At 36.2% G+C, this 20,104-nt stretch overlaps 1 protein-coding gene across 2 annotated transcripts in view; it reads right to left on the bottom strand.

The window, feature by feature from the left end:
* Positions 1-20,104, bottom strand: part of ME1 (malic enzyme 1) — a 154,318-nt gene that overhangs the window by 71,489 nt on the left and 62,725 nt on the right. For both annotated transcript variants that reach the window (XM_054630403.2, XM_077174877.1), the window contains exons 4-5: positions 17,935-18,010; positions 16,525-16,686 (exon numbers count right to left, since the gene is read on the bottom strand). In XM_054630403.2, the coding sequence (XP_054486378.1) occupies positions 16,525-16,686; positions 17,935-18,010 (238 nt within the window). The remainder of the gene's footprint in view (positions 1-16,524; positions 16,687-17,934; positions 18,011-20,104) is intronic.

The raw sequence follows: 20,104 nt of genomic DNA on the forward strand, positions 1-20,104 counted from the left end.
TTTTTTTTGGAGGGTTCACACATCTTGAGAGATTAACATTTGCTACCAACTATTTCATGGCTTTCAAAACAGATTACCAAAAAAAAAAAAAGTTCCATCATACAATCGAGTATGTCAAACTGACATGATGATTAGGTACTTTTCCTCAATGACTTGGGTTTCTTTTGTTACCTAGCTTGTTGTCAAAGCTTAAACTTTGGTTTGTTGTTTTGGAAATCAAATCTCTCTCAAAACATAACTCTCCTTTTCCCAGGTTAGTTGGTTTGTTATACATATCACATGATACTGAAAAAGTTGATGCCAGCTTATTTTTAGACATGTTTATTCTAAGACTAAAAAAGGTTCTGAAACATTCAGGTTTACCAATGTGGTACATTCAAGCTTTAACAGAAATAGTGTTTTCTAAGAAAAAAGGGCTTTTTTAAAGTTCTGGTAGTGGAAATATCAGGTAGATCTATTTAGAATTAGCTGTGCAAAATAACAAGTTCTCTGAAGCACCACCCGAGCACATTAAAACTGTAATGACCTTCGGGGGTTTTAAGAAAAAGGTAAATCATTTATGCCATCTTACTTAAAGAGATCAGCAAACCATCAAAGTTCAAGCAAGGCTGAGCTGTGCACCTGGCTCTAATTTAGCTACAAAAGCCAAACCAGTGAGAAACAGAAAACTGCACGCTTAAATATTTCATCAGTTGAGCACAAACACACTGAAATGTCATTTATTCCCAAACTTGGCACTGAGATGTTTCTTTGGAACAAATACATACTTCAGTGAACAGCTTCATGGAAAATTGTAGGGGAACATCTGCAAGACCCGAAGCCTTTCCACTGACAAAGATGGAGCAGGGATAGTTCAGAACCAATCAGTGCTACGTAGACAGTGTTTGGTGTATGGTAATGCTTCAGAGTAGCATAACCCCATGCCATTAAAATGCCAAAACCCTCCAGCAGCTCTACAATGGGAAATTATTTGCACTAGAGTCACAATCACAGAGCTAAAAGAGAATTGTATTTGTATGGGACATCTGAAGCTTTGGGACAAAGACATGCCACATGCCAGAAATTAAACACATTTCAGAGCATGATTCATCTAACAGGGCACACAGTTACCAAAAACACCAGGGGGAGGCCGCTGCTTTTTCAAGCCTTAAAATTTTCTTACATTAATACATTCTAAATTCTTTCTGTAACTTTCTTGTCTCAGTTTTAACAGGTTGGGGAAGGGCTGGTGAGCAAAGGAGGGTTTCTGCTCTCCAGGAAAGCTGCATATTCCAAACTTCTATTTTTGTTCCACAAGACTGAAATTTCACTTGATGTGAAACTTTTTCCAATAAAAACAGTTAGCTGGTTAGGAACATGCCAATGTTTTGGACTTAACTTCAAGCTTCCATCAATACTCATCAGCCAGTAATCAATCTGCATTCATTTAAACTTTCAGCTTGGAAGCACTAACATGCTGAATCACAATTTTCTGTCCTTCAAGAACTGCTTATGGCTGCAAAGTGTTTTTCACAGCATTAAAAAGTGTGTAAGATTTCAACTTATAGTAGACTAGAAGGTCTTTCTTTTCTTTGAATAAGCTTGTTTTGAAGCCTGAAATACAGGATGATGACCTTAAAATGTGCAACAAATTCTGTGTTTCCAAATGCTAAGTGAACTTTGGATGAGTTGAATGCTAGTAATTGGGTTTGAGGGTGTAGAATACTTTGCAAAAATAAGTTGCATAATCAAAGAACTTAAAATTTTTTCTGAGATTTTGTTTTCTTTGAATTACACTAGCCATATGACATACTCACTAAGAAGTCACGGCCCCTCCTATTTAAACACCAGACCTTTATCAACACATTTGCAAATGTTAGCAAGGGGCTTCCTGCACAAGAATAAAAGGAGCCTTACTCTGTTTCTCCCTAAAAGAAGGAGATCTCATCTTTGGGAATCTCAGCTAATACTTTATGTAGACATCTCCAAAACAGGTACTGGCACACAGAGCAGTAGCTCTCTCTGTCCCTCCATTTCCTCCATGGGCTCCCTCCATAGAACAGGATGTCACAAAAGATCCCAACATCGAATGCCAAAAATTGGTATTCTATGGTAAATTGGTAAAATGGGTCATTCTAGCTATAAAAAAAAGGAGGAAAAACCCCATACACCAGACACGAGTTTTAACAGTTGATCCCAGCTGTGCTCACCTTACCAAAACCAAGCAGCTGCCAGTTCTTTAGATATGGCCATACTATAATTAATATTTTCCCACCTGTAAGCCTAAAAACATCACTGAAAATTGTCCCTTGTCTGGTCAGACAAAATTCTAGACCTTCAATAGTTAAGTGTTTAAAAGATAATACATTCATAGTGCTCCTTTGTAATCAATCTTGAATGCAGTGCTTGAAAGGAATGACTCCTATGGAATAAAGTTATTAGCAAAGAGTATTATGATTTTTTGAGACAATTCAAAATATTAAAATTTATTAAAACTCTGGTGAAGCAATATCCTGATGTAACAGAAAAGTAGTTATGGTGTTTAAAAATTCTGCTTAAAAGAATTTAAGGTTGTGGTAAAAAATACAGAGAATATATTCTCTTTCATATATGTATAATGATACTACAGATTTGCAAACCCAGACTAGACATTTGAAATTATTTCTCCTTAAAGACAGGCTTCATTTATTAAGCCCAACTTGTTATTTAATTTCATAAAGTTATTAAAGTGTCAATGTGACCTTTACATCCTGCGCTTGTTTCTGCTCAGGGAGTTTACTCATTTCTAAGCTGAAGAGAAATTACCAGTTGTAGCTTCTATGCTCACTGAACCTTGTCGCTTATATTCCAGTGATTTCCCACGCATGCAGACAGCCTTGCCCAGCTGAAAAACTGTCAGCTCCAGCAAACTTTAACAACAAAATAAAAATCCCTCTAATGGCTGGAAAGAATGCCTCATGAAGGAATCTTGTAACACACTATGAAATTACCACAGCCCACCCCAAGCAAGACTGCACAAAGCCAGGCTGTGCCAAGGACATTCTGTGGGATGTTTCCGGCGCATGGCTGTGGCACCGAATAAAGGCCCCAGTGTGCGAGGGCTGGGGGCACACCGTGGCTGCGTGCCCAGGGGCACAAGCCTCCAGCCCCCTCGCACGGCACCATCTGCCTGCCTCCCCCCATCCCGTGCCATGGCTACCACAAGGGCTCTTCCAGGAAGTCAAACACATTCCCCAGAGTGAGCACGCAAAGCTGAAGAGCACCCAGCAGCCCCCTGAGGGTAGCATTTACAAACATACCTTAGATACACCACATGTGAGCCCTCATTAGCAAGGCAGCACCAAGTGCAAAATCCAAAGACAGAAAGTTGCAGCAGCAAGGGGCAACATGCATTTGATTTTTCAGGTTTTTCAAGGGACTGCTGTCTCTTCCAAGTCAGACAATGCATTTGTGTTTGGGGCATGACTCACTTGTGTCCACGAGTCAGTTTGTGGAACCAAGTGACAGATGAAGAGCTCAAGGGCTGTTGATGGCCCAGTGGCAGAGGAGTGTTGCCTTCTAGTGTGAGTCTCTACATGCACCTGAGTCACTCTCATAGCTAAACTCCAAAATGCTGGGAATGATAAAACATTTTATAGAAATTATACTTTTATAGAAATTTTCTCTTATGATTTTTAGGTGTAATTCAAGATTTCTGAGCTTGAAACATACAGCTATTTACAGCCAGTGGTCCATTAATGATGCATATGCTCAAGAAGTTCCTTTCAAAACAACCTGGAATTCACAATGATACCTGAACCTCTCTACTTGGTGGGCTCTAAAAACTATAAGTAATACACACTACAGCTAGGCTAACCATATACAGCCATACTTTTCATTGAATACTAAAATTTAAAAATTTTTAAAGCAATAATACATCTGACATCAGATTAATTATATCTTTTTCAAAGCAATTTAGCTTTCATTCCACCTGCTCACCTTTCCAGTACACAGTACAAGAGATTCACACAACAATAACAAAGCTTTTTCAGTAAGTTACCATTGATATTAAAAAAATTAGTGCAGTAAATTTACTTGGACAATATGGCAAAAACTGCTCTGTGAACCTTGATCTTTATGGCAGTTTCCAAACAGGAAAGACCTGGGAAGAGCTGCGTAGTGAAACATACCTCAAGCATAACTTTGCTAGCCAGCAGATAAAGCAAAAAAATAATGGTGTTTCCCTGAAATTTAAATGCCATTGGAACCTTTTTTTTAGGTCAAACAGCTTACATTGATTATTTTCAACCAGTTCACCTTCTAAAAACTATTAGATATATGTTTAAGAGGATGGCCATCATGAGTCATGCCCTGTTCATAAGGAGAAAATAAGGCATTTTCCTGAGGATTGGATTATATGTTTTTTATGAAGGTACTATAATTGAAAAAAGAAAAAACTGCCTTCAAAGCTAGCAAGTTAGCTTGATAGTTTTTCATATTAGAAAATGAAAACCTAAAAAGTTTTTCAATTTTAAACATACAATTGTGCCACCATCTTCCGTTACAGAAAGCTATCTTCAAAACTAACATAATAAATTCCTTGTTAGACTGATCTTTAAAGCACCAGAGTTCTCCTAGTACCATGCTTGTGTATCAGCACCATAGGGATTCATCAGGTCCTTCTTTTAAATCTACATTTACTTCTGCACCAAGTGACAGCTGTCACAAGCAGCTCATAACTAAGGCACATGATTACTAGGATGAAGGGGAAATTACTTCTAATCTTGGAAAAATATTGAGGAAAAGTATAGAAATATTTATTTCCTGTGCTAATTGTGCCAATCTGAAAATAACAGAATGCTGTCTATGAACAGGGTACTCTCACCATGGATGAAGTGCATGTTCTTTACAGAACAGGTTCTCAAGCATTAGAACAAGCTGAGAAGCAGAAAAGGGGTTGAGTTCCCATTCCTGGAGGTATTTAAAAGTACATGTGGCATTTTCAGGACATGGTTTAGTGGTGGACTTGGCAGTGCTGGGTTAACAGTGCGACCCAGTGATCTTACAGGTCTTTTCTTATCTAGCAGAATTAGCAAGGAGAACAAGGAGGGTAAGTCACTGTGCATTTTAAGAAAACAAAACAAAGCAAAACAGCAAGATAAATACTCTGCATTATGTTTAACAGTCTGAGAGACCTCTCCTAAAGTTAACATCTGTCTGGAGGGATAGGGACAATGCCAATTCCATAAATGCCTGTAATTCGAGTTGGAACTTGGAAGACACTCAGAACCATGGTTTTGGAGGAACATCTCATCAGACACAATTTTAGCATGCATAACTCTTTTACACAGTAAAACTGAAAACAAATGGCTGTCTGCATGCCAGTGGCATTTCTTGAAAAACTTAATCATTTGCCTATTGAGAAAACAATAGTCCTGAAGAATCCAACATAATTTAGGACTTCAGCACATTGCGCTGCATGTAATCACTAATATTTTAACATACAAACAATAGTCAGAAAAATCTGAGAAATCTCACCTATTTTATTAATATAATTTTCAGAAGAAATCTCCTGAAACTCCTGGTATCTACTTTCTATAAAAGCTTTTTCTGAATCACAGAAAAGGCTCAGATGGACCATTAAGCTCCCTACACAACTGAACCCCACAGGTATCACAGAGTTAAAGACTACAACTTCTTCTTCATGAACCCTAGCTGCTACATGGCTAAAATCTCAGCCACATATCCTGTCACACATCAAGAAACATTTTACAATACCCTACACTTTGAAATACAGCTGATGGATAATGGGAACTGGAAGCTATAGAAATAGATTACTGCAACCAAACTTTCAGAAGTTTCTTGCTCTCAAAAAACATGAGGGATGATGTGCTAAAACCTACTTGAAGGTCCAGCCATAAGTGTTTATAATAAATCACATAAGGTGGCCAAACAATAATCTTTAAGAAGAGCCCAAGCAGTACTCATGGGAGCCTATATAGTACCCTAAAAGACAACTCTAGCCTCAGTGAAATGCTTTAAAGAAGTTGGAGATATCTCTCTTTCTTTTTTCCTGTAGTTAGCAGGAGTGTAGCTATCTCAATACATTACATTTTTTAGCTTAATCAAGAGAGTAATAAAATACAGCTGCTTGGGGTGGGTCAAACTCTTTTAAAACATTTAACTGTTCTATACCATTTTTGCAAAGCAAGAAGCACACATCATTCCCTTTATGTTCATGCACTTACAAATTTTGTTTAGGATACGTAGCTGGAATATCCAATTATAAGGACTCATTCAGCTTTCAAAACCAGACAAAAGTACAGAAAAAAACCCCAAACAAACCCAAAATCAAAAAACAAACCACCACAAAGTGAAACAGCAAAGAGTAAAGACTTATTGTTTTGAAGATGACACCATCAAAGGCTTGTTATTAATTAGCAGTATTCAGAAGAATGCCATCTTAATAATTTTCCTTCATCAGAAAAATTACAAAGATTACATAAGCCTTCAAAAACCTTCAAAGACCTTTTTCACTCATAGTTAATATTATACTAATAAAGAGGATTTTCCTAATATTGTATCAGCTTGAACATTATGACAGCAGAGTGTCTCAAGTACATCAGACTGAACAGACTTTTAACATATCAACAGATACCATTTACAGAACTGAAAATCTTGTTCTAGGTTACCAGTATATCTAATTTCTACACCAACAGTAACAATATTTTCTTGGTTTTTTTTCATTCACATGTAACTATAAATCTCCACCACTTGTTTTGACCTCTCCTCAGTTTTATTAAACTTATATCTATTTATTTCATTTACTTTCATAAGCTATTTCCACATGGTCTTTCCTTTGACCCTGACATCCCTGTCTCCTGTGACGACATTCAGACATTTTCTTTCTTGGAGCCAAATGGGTTGGACCTCTTCCTAAACCAACAAGTCACATCAACAGTGTCCCCTGAACTGAAAAAATACGTTGATATTATTTTGGTGCTGGCTTCTCAATTATATATCTGTCATACCACTAGTCAAAAAAAATAAAAAGTCATTCTGCGCACAAAGTACACTTGCTAGTGCAAGGCCAACATTTGTAAGAGTGCCTTACAATTCAAGCGTGACAAGCTTTGTCCCAGATGCTAGGCTGTCTTATGTGGAGCCATAAATAATGCATATTTTCCCACCTTTTGTGATAATAGCTATATTTATGCCCATTCCTTCTCTTGTCTCCCCCACTGCCTGTGAAATTGCTGAAGAGGCTGACAGCAGTTACTGTGAAAGCCAATGAAAACAAACACTATCTGTTGCTGTCTTCTGAGCATAAAGAATTGGAAATGTCCAATGTATCTTCAAACAAAGTCTGCCATCAATTTAGTCTATGGATATTCATGCATGGTATCCAAAATAAGCATTTCCAGATATGCATTTCTGCCCTCTTTCATAGATCCCCTTGCTCTGGAAAGTGAAGTAAGAAGAAATTAAATGGACTGACAGAACTGCCTGTAACCAAAGTACACAGCTCGTTCACTCTAGTGTCAGCTGAAACTGTGACTTAAGTCCTGTGTCACCACCTATATTCTTTCTTCTAAAACCCTCCTCTCTTCAGCTTCCCAGGTCTTAAAAATCATTGCCAACACATTGTTTGGTAAACATGAAAATGTGAGGCACCACCTAGTTTTGTCACATTTTTTGTGGTCTAACAAAATAGAACATTTCACAAAATAAATAATCACAAATAGCAAATGTCACAATAATAAATTAACAGTCACAGAAAAAGAATACCATATATTCCTAGCCAAAAGGACAATATTTAAAGGATAAAAATAGATCAAAAGTAGCAGACAATTGCTGAGGTCTTCTCACGCACTAAGCAGTGGAATGGCATTTCTCATAGAGCAGTAGAATGACACTTCTCAAAGATAAGAGTTTCTTTAGTAAGAGGTTGACACAAGTTCAAAACCAAGTTTCAGTCTCTGTACAAGTCCCCTGAGTCACCCAGTAACCACGAATCAGATGCAGAGAGAAGCAAGTGAAGTGCAAACTGAGCATGAATTCATGTTAACTAACTTAAGAACCTATACTGGATACTTCCAGATCTAAACTAGTCTAGGCTCTTTATATAGTCAACAAGTAAAAATAAATATTAAAAACCATTTTAAAATACAATTTATCAGACCCATTTGAGACAGTTCCTCTACAAGAAGCAGCACCTGTTCCCCTTACAAAATTATCTCAGGAGGATTAGCTTAAGTTAAGATTACAAGCTCCACGTCTCTTTTTAAGTCTTTCTGAGCTTACCTTGTTTGGCTCCAGACTCTCAAGACTAATAATTCAAACACAAGATTATAACTGTCCATTCCAGTTAACCCTAAGTATGGGAAAGAAAGAGGCAAAACCATTGCTACCTAAGTGGGTATACCAGAAAAGTCTAGATTTGGGTTTAGTACATAGGCAACATGGAAAGGCTGGATGGTTACAAGAAGACTGCAAATACATCTTTAGTATTTTATGAAAGCATAAGAGAACTTTAGGAAAGGCAATTTAGAATGATGGTGGATGTAATCTGGCACTGAAATATGCAATAATATATTATCTTATACAACATGCATCTTAAAAAGATCATACGTACTTGAAAGTCTCCTTTAATTTAATTATACTGGAACAAGGAACAAGTGGATGAATTTTTTAAAATGCACTAACATTTTGCTGTATAATAACAACAGTAAGTCCTGGGTGAAAAAATAAATATTTCCTCTTTTTTTTAATGTATTTAGAAAGGACTGTAAGTACTTTTGCTACTGACAGGAAATGAGGATCAAGGTATTTTTCACCTTCTGTTAGGGTAAAAGAAGATGAGCACCATAACAGTAGTAATGTAAACACAGAATGCCTTTCTACTGCAATAGTAAAGAACAAAGACCATTACAAGTGACTGCAACATTAAAGAAAATGCTGATAGTGTACATATTCTGAAACAAAAATATTTAAAGAGAATAAATGTTTAAAATCCAGGCCCATTTATATTTGAGTTTTATTGGTAAAAGCACTGGTACTCACAGCTGTTGATGTGTGCCTAACAAAATATGAGAAAAGAAGCTAAATGAAAACAAGAGAGGAGATGCAATATGCTCCCTTGGGAACACCATGGTAAAGAATAGCAAATGATCTTCTACATTTGAGAATAAGTCAAAACTTTTAACAGCTCTAAATACTGTGGGAAATGCTGTTCCCCTCTGGGCACAATTACTTCATGAAAGGGGTAGGCAATGTTTTGTGTTTCAGCTCCCTTAATATATCATTAGTAGAATGCATTCCTAGGAAGCAGAAGACATTTGTACACAATTTTCTTGAAGATTTAATATAGCCATGGAAATACACAGTAAGACAGAAGATACAGAAGAAGTAATTAAAAAATTGCAGAAGGCTAGGGACAAAAGACAAACTCAAAGAGTTGCCTTTAGAAGACTGAAACACACTGGAAATCTCAGTATCTTGATTTATTACCACATAAAACTAGATTACTACTAAATCTAGATTTATTACTACACTTACATATTCTCAACCCATCTGAGTTAAAACAACATATGAAATTTTCAAGTTGTGACTGTATTACAAACATATTGTAGCTATTCAATAAGAGCATTAAAGAGCAAGAAAAGGAAAATTCAAAAATTACAGAAGAACATCAGCTGTCAGATACTCATCTAACTCATCCACTCTAATATGTTACCCACCAGTCCCTGCACCGAGGGAAAATGGTGGGCCTGGATGTAAGTGCCATCCCTTCTCCAGAGCATTTTTTAAATCTGCAAGTGTAATATGGATGCTGGCACAGTTCCAGGTGTTCATGTTACTTAAATAAAGCATGTATAGGAGAGATTGATGATGCCACATTTATTTAAGACGTGGATCTTTTGAAACATACTGGAAAGATAACACTAAACCCCCTCAATTTTAGAGCACACATCTATAAAAATCAGTGTCCATTCCCTCTTCTAACACAAATTCAGTCCATGTCAAATAACTGAATAGATTTAAAAGGAGACTACCAATTCTGACAAAATAAAGCAGTTTTTCTCTTTCACAATGGGCGAGACAGGACTTCAAATTGAGATATCATATTACTTTTCAATATTTCTTAACACTGGAGAATGGAAAAAATTACTCATGACACTGACTCTAGAGAAATTAGCATCCGATCACATTGTTTTCTTGCCAACTCAAAGTTCAGAAAGGGGAAGAGAAAGGAATGGTCATCTATTTTCTCCCTTCCTCAAGTGCTGACTGTATACTACCAGAGAAGGCAGTACAGCAGCAAGATCTACTGGGAAAAAATCCATTTGTAAAAAAAAACTTAACTGTTAAAGGGAAGTGCAATTATGTCCTACCAGACTGGCACAGACAGGCAGCAACCAAAAAATAAAAAAATACACAGAATATTTACTTCATAAATAGTTAGTTAATTAACTATTATTAATTAATTAATGCTTGGAACTCAGCACAACTGAGCCACAGCATTACCTCTGAGCACTTTCCTTGGCCTGATTATTTTGGGAGCATGTAAAAAAAGCCTCTCTCCATCACCCAGGTTAATTTGGTCAGTAACATTTCAACATACCTAAATGAAAAGCTGCACATCTGGAAACCTGTTTTGATCACACATAGTGTCATTTGTATTGCAGAAATATGCAAAACTACTAGGGAGCACACTGGAGAATATAACTTAGAAATGAGATTCTCATATTGCACCAGATACAAAAATAGACTCTTTTTATATAGAGAGGACCAACCTCTATTCATAGAATTCAGGAAATGTTATTGCTATGTTACAGTAAAACCATCACTGAAATGTCTCCAGTTCTAACAATCATCATTCAAGGGGAAGGCAACAGGACCTTTTTAAAATAATAATAAATTTAAAAATTTAAAAATTTAAATTTAAAATCATTAATCTCATAAAGAGAGCATACTCATTCCCATTACATATTTACTACATTTAAAAAGAAGTGTAGAAGTGGCACTACTCTAAATATGAATGCAGATTGTTATCGTCTTTTATTTAGAAATCCCTGCAGCTCTGCACAATTTATTTACTTGACATCTCTATTTTTGATTTGATAAGGTATGAAATTGCAGGTTTCCTCTTTAATCAGTTTTCTACTGTCCAGGTTTCTATTTTGGTTGAAATATGAATAATAAAAACAGATTTGTTTCTTTTTTCTCATCAGATTTCATTTGCACATTTATATGTAGGTACTCCTCAAGAATATGAAACTTGGAAGGCTACTAATAATTCTTAGAACAACTGGAAATAATATGGGGAAATACAGAAAGCTAGCTAGGATAAGCTGAAAAGCTGAGCCTGAATTTGCACCTCAGCTTTTCTGGACTGCATATTCCAGCACAGATGCCTGTGATTCCTCCAGAGGAATTGGAACTGCCAGCCTGGGCATGCTCATTGACCTATTTAGGGCAACTGTGAGAACCATCACATTCCTGTACTTCAATATTTTAGTAAGTTAAGAGAAAAAAAAATATTCCAAAGCAAGCATGTAGGAGACATCTTGAAATAGCAACCCACAAGTCCCTGAACTGTCACAGAGGAAGGAGTAGCTGCCTTAGCAGCTGCCCTGCATATTTCTCCCTCTTGTGCACTTTTCAGTGCTTAAATCATAGAATTATAGAATTACTTAGGTTGGAAAATACCTTTAAGATCAGCGAGTCCAACTGTTAACCCAGCACTGCCAAGTCCAGCACTAAACCATGTCTCTAAGCACCACAGCTACATAGCTTTTAAATACCTCCAGGGATGGGGACTCTACCATTTCCCTGAGCAGTCTGTTCCAATGTTTAACAACCCTTCCTGTGAAGAAATTCTTCCTAATATCCCATCTAAAACCCACCTGGTGCAGCTTGAGGCCATTTTTTCTCATCATTATTACTTTGGAGAAGAGACCAACAGTTCAGATACACATTTTTTTAAAGGCAAACTGGCCATCACTATTCATCTGCACATTAAGGGTACATATATGTGACCCATCAGCTTTTTAGCTGTGTCTACACAGGGCAAGAGAATATTTGTGTGTCCAGCTTCTTTGCAGCCATTGCAGCTGCAGCTGGAATGACCTCAGATCCCTGAGCAATCCACATGGCACTGTGCTGCTGCTCAGAGCACCACAATGTCTTCTGCTAGAAAATGCCTGTGTAAAAGGTCCTTTCAATATGAGCTGTCCTGGCTCTTCCACATTGTGTAAAGGTACTGTTTGAAAGAGCTGGATGCTTTCTACCTAAAATTTATGGTAAATAGTTTAAATTTAAAACTAACACACAATCTTTCCAAATCTCCCACAACTGGCCGTTGCCAGTATTGAATTTACACATGTGATTAGTTTAGAATTGGTCTGGCAGCCATGAACTTGTCAAAGCCCATTTTCTAAGGTATCAAATAAACACAGTTCTCATTCCTCTGCTAAGCATCCAGTATTAGATTAAAATTTTTATGGTCAAAATAAACCCATTCACCATTGGTTTGACTTCTATGTAACACAAGGCATCAGTCTTGCTAGATTTCATTACTCCTCTGTCTGGAAATAGTACTTTAACAAGACCATGTCTCTTTTGTGACCCTTGAACAATAAAATATTGCCTCCAAGTCACTGATAAAGATATTGAACTTTTCAGAGCAGAAAAAAATCCCAAGATACCTTAAACCCACAAGTGTTTTATTATTTTTCACAGAAATACATATTTTAAATTGCTTTTTCATTAGTCTTATTTCTTAAAAGTAAGAATTCAAATGTCTTTCAAGGGTAAAAAAATAAGTCAACCAAAATTCTGTAAACTCTCATTGGACCAGGATCATTTCATTTTCAGTAAGAGCCTTACCTTTAATCTAATCTTTTTGATTTTTTTCAATTCATCCCAGATACATCTAAAGAAAAAACTAGTACTTCCTCCACACCCAGCTCAGCATGGTGCAGGGAAAAAATTTATCACATTTATTTTTTTTAATAACTGACAAAGCATTATTTGGACATTGTGATTTAAGGAATTTGACAAACTTTTCAAGCTTTTTCAACATATTCATTTGCTGTTAATAAAATGGGAAATAGGACTTTTTGCTAAGATAGATAAAATTTACATTTAAGAAGTAGCTATCATATTTATAGGGACAATCTAATACTTCCATAAGTACCATCACTAAGGAAAAGCATCAGGAAAAACAGAAAACCTCATTCTTACTATTCATAATTATTTTCATTAAGTTACTTTTCTTTAGTGTCTTTTGCTTTTTTACTGCCTATAAGGATAGTTTCTGACCTTGGTTTCTATTACTAGGCTTTGCTGTTTGGTTGATTTTATTAAAGTGCCAGTATTCACATCCCTGTAAGCCAGACTGATTTTTAGCCAACAAGGCTTGTCTCAACATTGTTTATTTCATGAGAGTTTATTCACATCTTTTAAGCAGAAAACAATCACCACTCTAATTTTGATGTTTAACTGTTCCCCTTTGATCCAGCTTGATTCTTTCCATCCTCCTTAAACCATCCCTCTTCCAGTGCTGAACATGTGTTTCAGGTAGGTCTCCACTAAATTGCAGCTGGGTATATCTTGACAGTTATTAATTTTTCTTCCACAGTCTATTTCTTTAAACATTGCAAGGTGATTTAACATATATCTCTGCAAAATTAGATGAACACTCAAGATCCAGAGGTCACACCACCTCAGGATTTCCAACACTTTCATATCAGCACTCAGACTAATGCCTCAGTATGTTTTCATTGCATTGAAATCCCACCGAAGAAGCACCATCCTCACACCTGAAACATACACGGCTACTGGTAAGGCATAACTTCGAGTGAGATTGCCATGGTTTGTAGTAAATAACTAGCAGTACTCCAAATAATATTTTAAATGCTTTGAATAAAAATGTTCCTCAGTAATTACTCGCTCTGTCAATACCTTACAAAACAGGCCTGTTATTTTTGGCAGCAGTCAACACTGCTTCTTTTGGACACTCAGTCCCACACTGACTACATGGAACCATTTACTGGCTTGGTCACACGGGACTTTCTACTAGGTCAAGTTTTTAACCATAAATAAGCAGTTTCTATTTCTCTTGCTTATTATATAGGCAATTGTATAAAAATGCTCTACTTGCTTCTCTTTTCTCTCCTTGATTTTTATGAGTAACAGGATAATATCCTAACTAAAAATACCTCTGCTAAAACTAACAGTAACAAGGACTTTAATAACCATCTCAAATTGAGTGAGATGCTCCTCAAAGTTTGTGGTTTGAGTTCTGTACACAACAAAACAATATAGGATGAGAGCTTGTGAAGTTGGGGTTTTTGAAATCTGCTTTTGAGTAAGAATTAATCTTTCTGGAGAATTTGCAGGTTGTGCACCTCCACATTATAGCTGCCAAAAGCACATTTTTAAAACTTCCTTTGAAGAAGGGAGGCCCCCACAGAATGGGAGAAGGAGCTAATCTAAATGGAAAACATCTGCACATTTAAAAAAACATGTTCAGCATAATTATTATTTATATATGCAAAAGTTGCAAGAGTGATTTCGATTGTGTCTTACTATGGAAAATCCTGACTAGACTAAGAAAATACAGCCTAAAAATACACTTATTTGTTCAAGAGGTTTAGCTTTAAAGATAAGGAATTGCAATGCAATTCTATGCCATAATATAATCAGCTTAGCCAGCAAAATGTGGATGCTTTTTGGCCATTTCAGTGCTCTATAGTGACTCATCAACTGGCTACACGAACATAAGTGTTAAGGAGGGAACAGGGGTGTGCCACTGGGTGAGAGAAAGGGTGTTGAGGGAAGAAACTAAGGGAGATAGTGCCATAGGATCCCTGACTTTGATAAAGAAGCCTGAGAACTATATCCAAGCTCCCATTAATGAATAACTATCAGGCCCATGTCATGTAATCAGTTTAGGGGTACAGCAACAAAGTCACACCTGTTCCCAACCCAAGAGCCAAATTATTCAGAGGTCTCATTCCCTATGGTCCTAATAAGAAGCCATATCCCAAAATGAAAAAAAAAAAAAAAAAAAACAAACAAAAGGCGTCCTCCTGATCAGAAGGTATTTCAGAGCATCAACAAACTTAAGGTCACACAAATTTTATGCACATTGTAATACTTTGTGTGCCACTCCTTCACAGACATTGAACTCAATGCCTAATCACAAGAACAGTGACATAAAAGTTGGGCTACTAACATGAATAAGCCCGTTTTGCTGTTGCTGTGTGTATATATAGATGTTTGATATCTTTCAAGCAAATAAGCTACAAAAAATTTAAAATTACTATGAAACACCAACATAAAAGCAAAATGAAAAACCTATTGAAGTAACAGAAGTAGCTAATGCAATTAACTGCCAAGAAACATTCATTAATGGATTACAAAACTGGCCCAACTGCTCAAAACCAAAATAACTGCTCAAACCAAAAATAAAAATGTTTTATAGCTAATGAGACTTATATGTGAATTGATATGGCTACTTGCTACAGTGCTCAGATACATCTCACAAGAAAGCCTGTCAGCTTTTAGAAGGGGGCTCTGGTGGGACAGAGAGAGAGGGGAGCAGACATTTCTTGTTCAGTAATGCTTTCATCATGCAGTGTCTAAATGACCCCACTGGGGCAGGGCTGAGGGCGTGTGTATAAAGCTGAAGATGCACACACCCAACCCAACAATCCCAAAGCCCCAGCTAAATTTACTGGTGCAGGAATGCTTTGTTTAGCTATAATACACATAAATCTCTGATACATTTATCATGCATGAAGTTTAACACTTATAACACAATATCTTTATGTCTACAAAAGTGTAAATACATTGTAGGTGGTTTTCTTTTTAGTTTGACATCATTCAGAGTCTTCAAGTATTGCAATATTATTTCAGACAAAAAAAAAGGGGAAGATCAAGGCCAAGTAATTAACCAGTAATCCCAAGAGTACTGTAAAGAAGAGAGTCAATTCTCAACAAGTTTAAACCTCTGAATTTCACACAAATGGGAAGCTAAGTTAAAGAGGGTAAGGTCCACCTACCTGAAGCACTAGAACCTCACTTGGGGAAAATTTACAGTGCTTTTTATAACTAAAGGGAACATACAACTGAATTAAATAGACACCCCTTGCCAGCACAGATCAGACTACAGCCTCAAGCATTTCACCAAAATGAAATAGTTATTCTGAATCTGAATTCAAAGTTCACATCGAAAATCACTGTAGAGAAATTCTGTGACAGAAGTGGAGAAAGAATGCTGCTTTGAATTATATTTTTAACTCTATCATCCTCCTCTTCTTGAGACCAAATTTCCTACACCCTATTTTAACATGTACAGTGTATGAAGCACATTTTTAGAGACAACAGTGTCCTTAATTACTTAAACATTACAGAACAGTCCACACTGCACATTAGGATGAGTATATCTACACTGTATATTAGGATGAGACATTTTCCTTACAACTTTTTAGTTTGCACAGAATCAAGCCAGTATTATAACAAAAACCCCTCACTACACCTCAGAAAAGGAGTTACCTCATTATCTGTTCCCACATCCAACATCACTGGTAGACACTGATAAGGTTTTACTCCTCCACATGCTGTATAAAGTGCCAGTTTACCAACAGGAATGCCCATTCCATAACAGCCAAGATCTCCAAGCCCAAGAATACGCTCACCATCAGTCACCACAATAGCCTGGAGGAAGAAATGAAGGTACAGTAAAAATCACTTCCTTGCTTGTATGTACCAAGTATTCCATTATTTTCTTACCATAATTTTTTTTTTACATGTATAAACTGTAACAGGTACAAACAAATCAACAGTACAAGAAAAGCAAAAAATTGTTTTATTATGTTTTACTGTGGTTTTTTTACACTATTTTAGACCTTTGCTTCACTCTAAATGGGACTTTCACATAAAACTTTTAAGAATACACAAGAGATTTAGTATTTAGTATTACATTACAAGAGAACTGGCATTGTTCCCTCTCACATTTTTCTGTCAACAGTATGAAAACAGAATAGGAAGGGAAAGGAAGTTATCCACAAAAAAAAGAACCACCACAAACTCCTGGGTTTTGTCATGTCTGTTTTCAGCAGAACCAGAGCCAGTCACTCCTACTGGCCTTTGTCATGGCTGTCTACAAGCACCTAGTTCTTAACCTTCAAAGATCTATGTCTTCCTCCCTTGAGTAAATAACACACTCCATCATGCTTATACATATCAGGAAGCATGTGTTCTTATTGACAGAAATATAATGTGTTCTTATTGACAGAAATAATCTTATTGACAGAAATATAAAATATAATAATTTAGTAATCCCCAAAAACTGTCTATGCTAATAAGACTTTTCATAATAAAGGAGAGAAGTGCTCAGTATGGCAAACAGCTGGCAACACAATAATTTTCTTGTCATGGTAGCAAGACATTGCTACTCGGTAGCGAGCCATTTTAGTTGGAAATTAAAGATTTTTTTTTAAGAGTGATCATGAAGATTGTAAGTGGAGAACTATTACTTAAACTCTAGAGTGTGGTTGCCAAGAATCATGTGGGGTCTCTACCCTTGGAGATACTCAAAACTCAAAGGCTGGACACAGCCCTGAGTAACCTGTCCTGGCTGACCTTGTTTGAGCAGGAGGACGGCCTAGATGAGGACCTTCCTACCTCAACCATTCTTTGATTTCCTGAAATGCAGAAAAAGCATTCAGGGTGGATTTTTACATAATATTCAACGTAATTGACCAATTATCAGTAAAGGACACTGAGAGCTAAAGTGTTTAAATGACTCAAACTTTGGCTCTAACAGCATTCTTTCTATTGAAAAAATGAATTAAGAAATCACCAAAATCTAAACTGATAAAAAGCTCATTAAAAATATCTTAACCAATTCATCTTGGGTACAAAACAGCATCAGCTTTGTTATGCACCTAAAACCTTACTTACCTTGATGACACTTTCTGGCCAGGATTTAAGCATTGTAGCAATGTGACCCCGGTCATGGATAGAAATAAAAAGACCTCTGCAAATAAAAAAATACTTTTCATATAAACAGGTAACTAAATAATTATAAATCAATATAATAGAAATAAATTAAGTGTAATTGAATAAAATAATACATTAAACTAATGCAAATGTGTTTCTAAGATACATAAATTCAGTTCAATAGTAGAGCTTAATTTTGTATGAATAAGTAAACTAATCATCTGCGTTTTTGTTGTCCCTGATCACAAAATGAGTTCCTCCTATGACAGTGATGAGTACTGCCCCAGAAGTCCTAATATTCACAAACAAGGCCAAAGCTTTAAGCTGCAAACAAAACCTGAAATAAGCTAGATATTATCATTACATAAAATAAATCATGAGCATTCAGTTATGTGTTTGAAAAACAGCCTCCCTATTTCTTTAGATTGCCATTTTGAGTCCACTCAGAGTTCATTTAATTCAATTTCTTATCTACTTTTTTCATGTGAGATGGTAGAAAAATACCATCTCTCAAAAACCATGAATGCACTTAAATGCAATATCTCAAAATCTACAAAGGAAACGTCAATGAAGAAGCCCATGCCAAAGATGCATTTTTGTAATTACACTTTGCATTACTAAGTATAAGGCATCATCTTCTAGAATTATTCTAAAGAATGTCCTGTTGCCCATTTAAAAAATTTTAAAGCTAAACTTAGAGAAAATTATTGAAAAAATAATTGAAATCTAAGTCTACCAGAATATGACCTCATATTCATACAAGTGGGTCCTATAGGTCTAAATAAACTAATAAATCAAGAAAATGCTCATCAGCTAGGACTGCACATATACCAAGTCAAGCAAAAAATCTCCTGCAGTGTAAAATGCATACTAACCAAGACAGAAAAATTAGTCCAAACATTATATTTAATCTCATATGTTTAAAAATTTCAAACATATTACATTATACGTTTGTATATAAATTATCATGCAATTTGTATTTTTATATTGAATTTTGCATTTCATATTTAAGGGTCTTTATTCCTTCTTTGTCAAAAATATGCAACTGTAATTCTTTATTATTTGGGACAAAAAGCAATGTGAGCTATGTTGTGATTAACCAAAGTATTTCATTTTACGCATTTTTCCCTAGAAGAAGAAATTCTCTCATCTTGGCATTTCTAATTCATTCTCCCTCTTTGTCCATTTCCCATGCTCAGAACTAACACACAGGCTGGATATTAAAGTATCTCGGTTGTTTCTTAATAATGTTTCTTATTCTAAATTGTTGCATCTGTCAGCAAATTAATTTCTCCATCCTAGTGGAGGCAACAGGTCTTCAGGGACAGGAGGGTTAATTTTATCACACTTTTGAGAAGTTCTGGTATTTACTGCACACAAGCATATCTATTTGTGAGCCATCTACCTGAAAAAAGATGTCCCTTAACAATGAAATCCACAAAACAGCAAAGAAAAATACATGATGCTTCCTTTCTGATGTATTGTACCATGCATCATTTTATAAAACAGCCTGTGAACTGTTAAATCATAAAGTGCATCTTATCAAAATTGCTAGCCTCAAGAGACAGCTGTGACAGTGTGTGAAAGCAAGCACAGAGTGCTGGAAGAAAGCAATCTTGTGGGATCACGCCTCTCCTTGTCTCCATTCTCCAATTTACACCAACCCAATAGATTTGTGTTAAATGAAGCAAGATTTTGTATTGATTTTGTAAAGAGTCAGGGCCCAGCCCAGTGTGCCTAAATGCCCTCTTCCTTGCAAGCTAGGGAGAGAGGTCACCCTGGAATAAATTCCCCAGCAGAGGAAAATAAAGGCAGGGTGGCTGCTCCAGAAGGAATTTTGTTAGAACATTTGTAAGGACCTTTGAATAAGTATTGAGAACGTATTTCAAAAATCTGTTCAAGCAGGATCAGATTCAAGCCACAAAGGAAAATATAAGCTGAAGTGTAAAGAGAGATGTCAAAAGCATTCCACTCCCCTCTTTCTCCCTTTCCCTCCATTTTTTCTGTAGTTTAGTCTAAGACATTTCTGGATACACTGGCCTGACCAAGAAGATGCTCTTAAATTTAAGGGAACAGAATAAGAGAGATGATTTTTTTTCTTCTTTTATCTGGATCTCTTTAGTTATCCTTC

Source organism: Agelaius phoeniceus, chromosome 3 (assembly GCF_051311805.1).
Source record: "Agelaius phoeniceus isolate bAgePho1 chromosome 3, bAgePho1.hap1, whole genome shotgun sequence".
NCBI lineage: Eukaryota > Metazoa > Chordata > Aves > Passeriformes > Icteridae > Agelaius > Agelaius phoeniceus.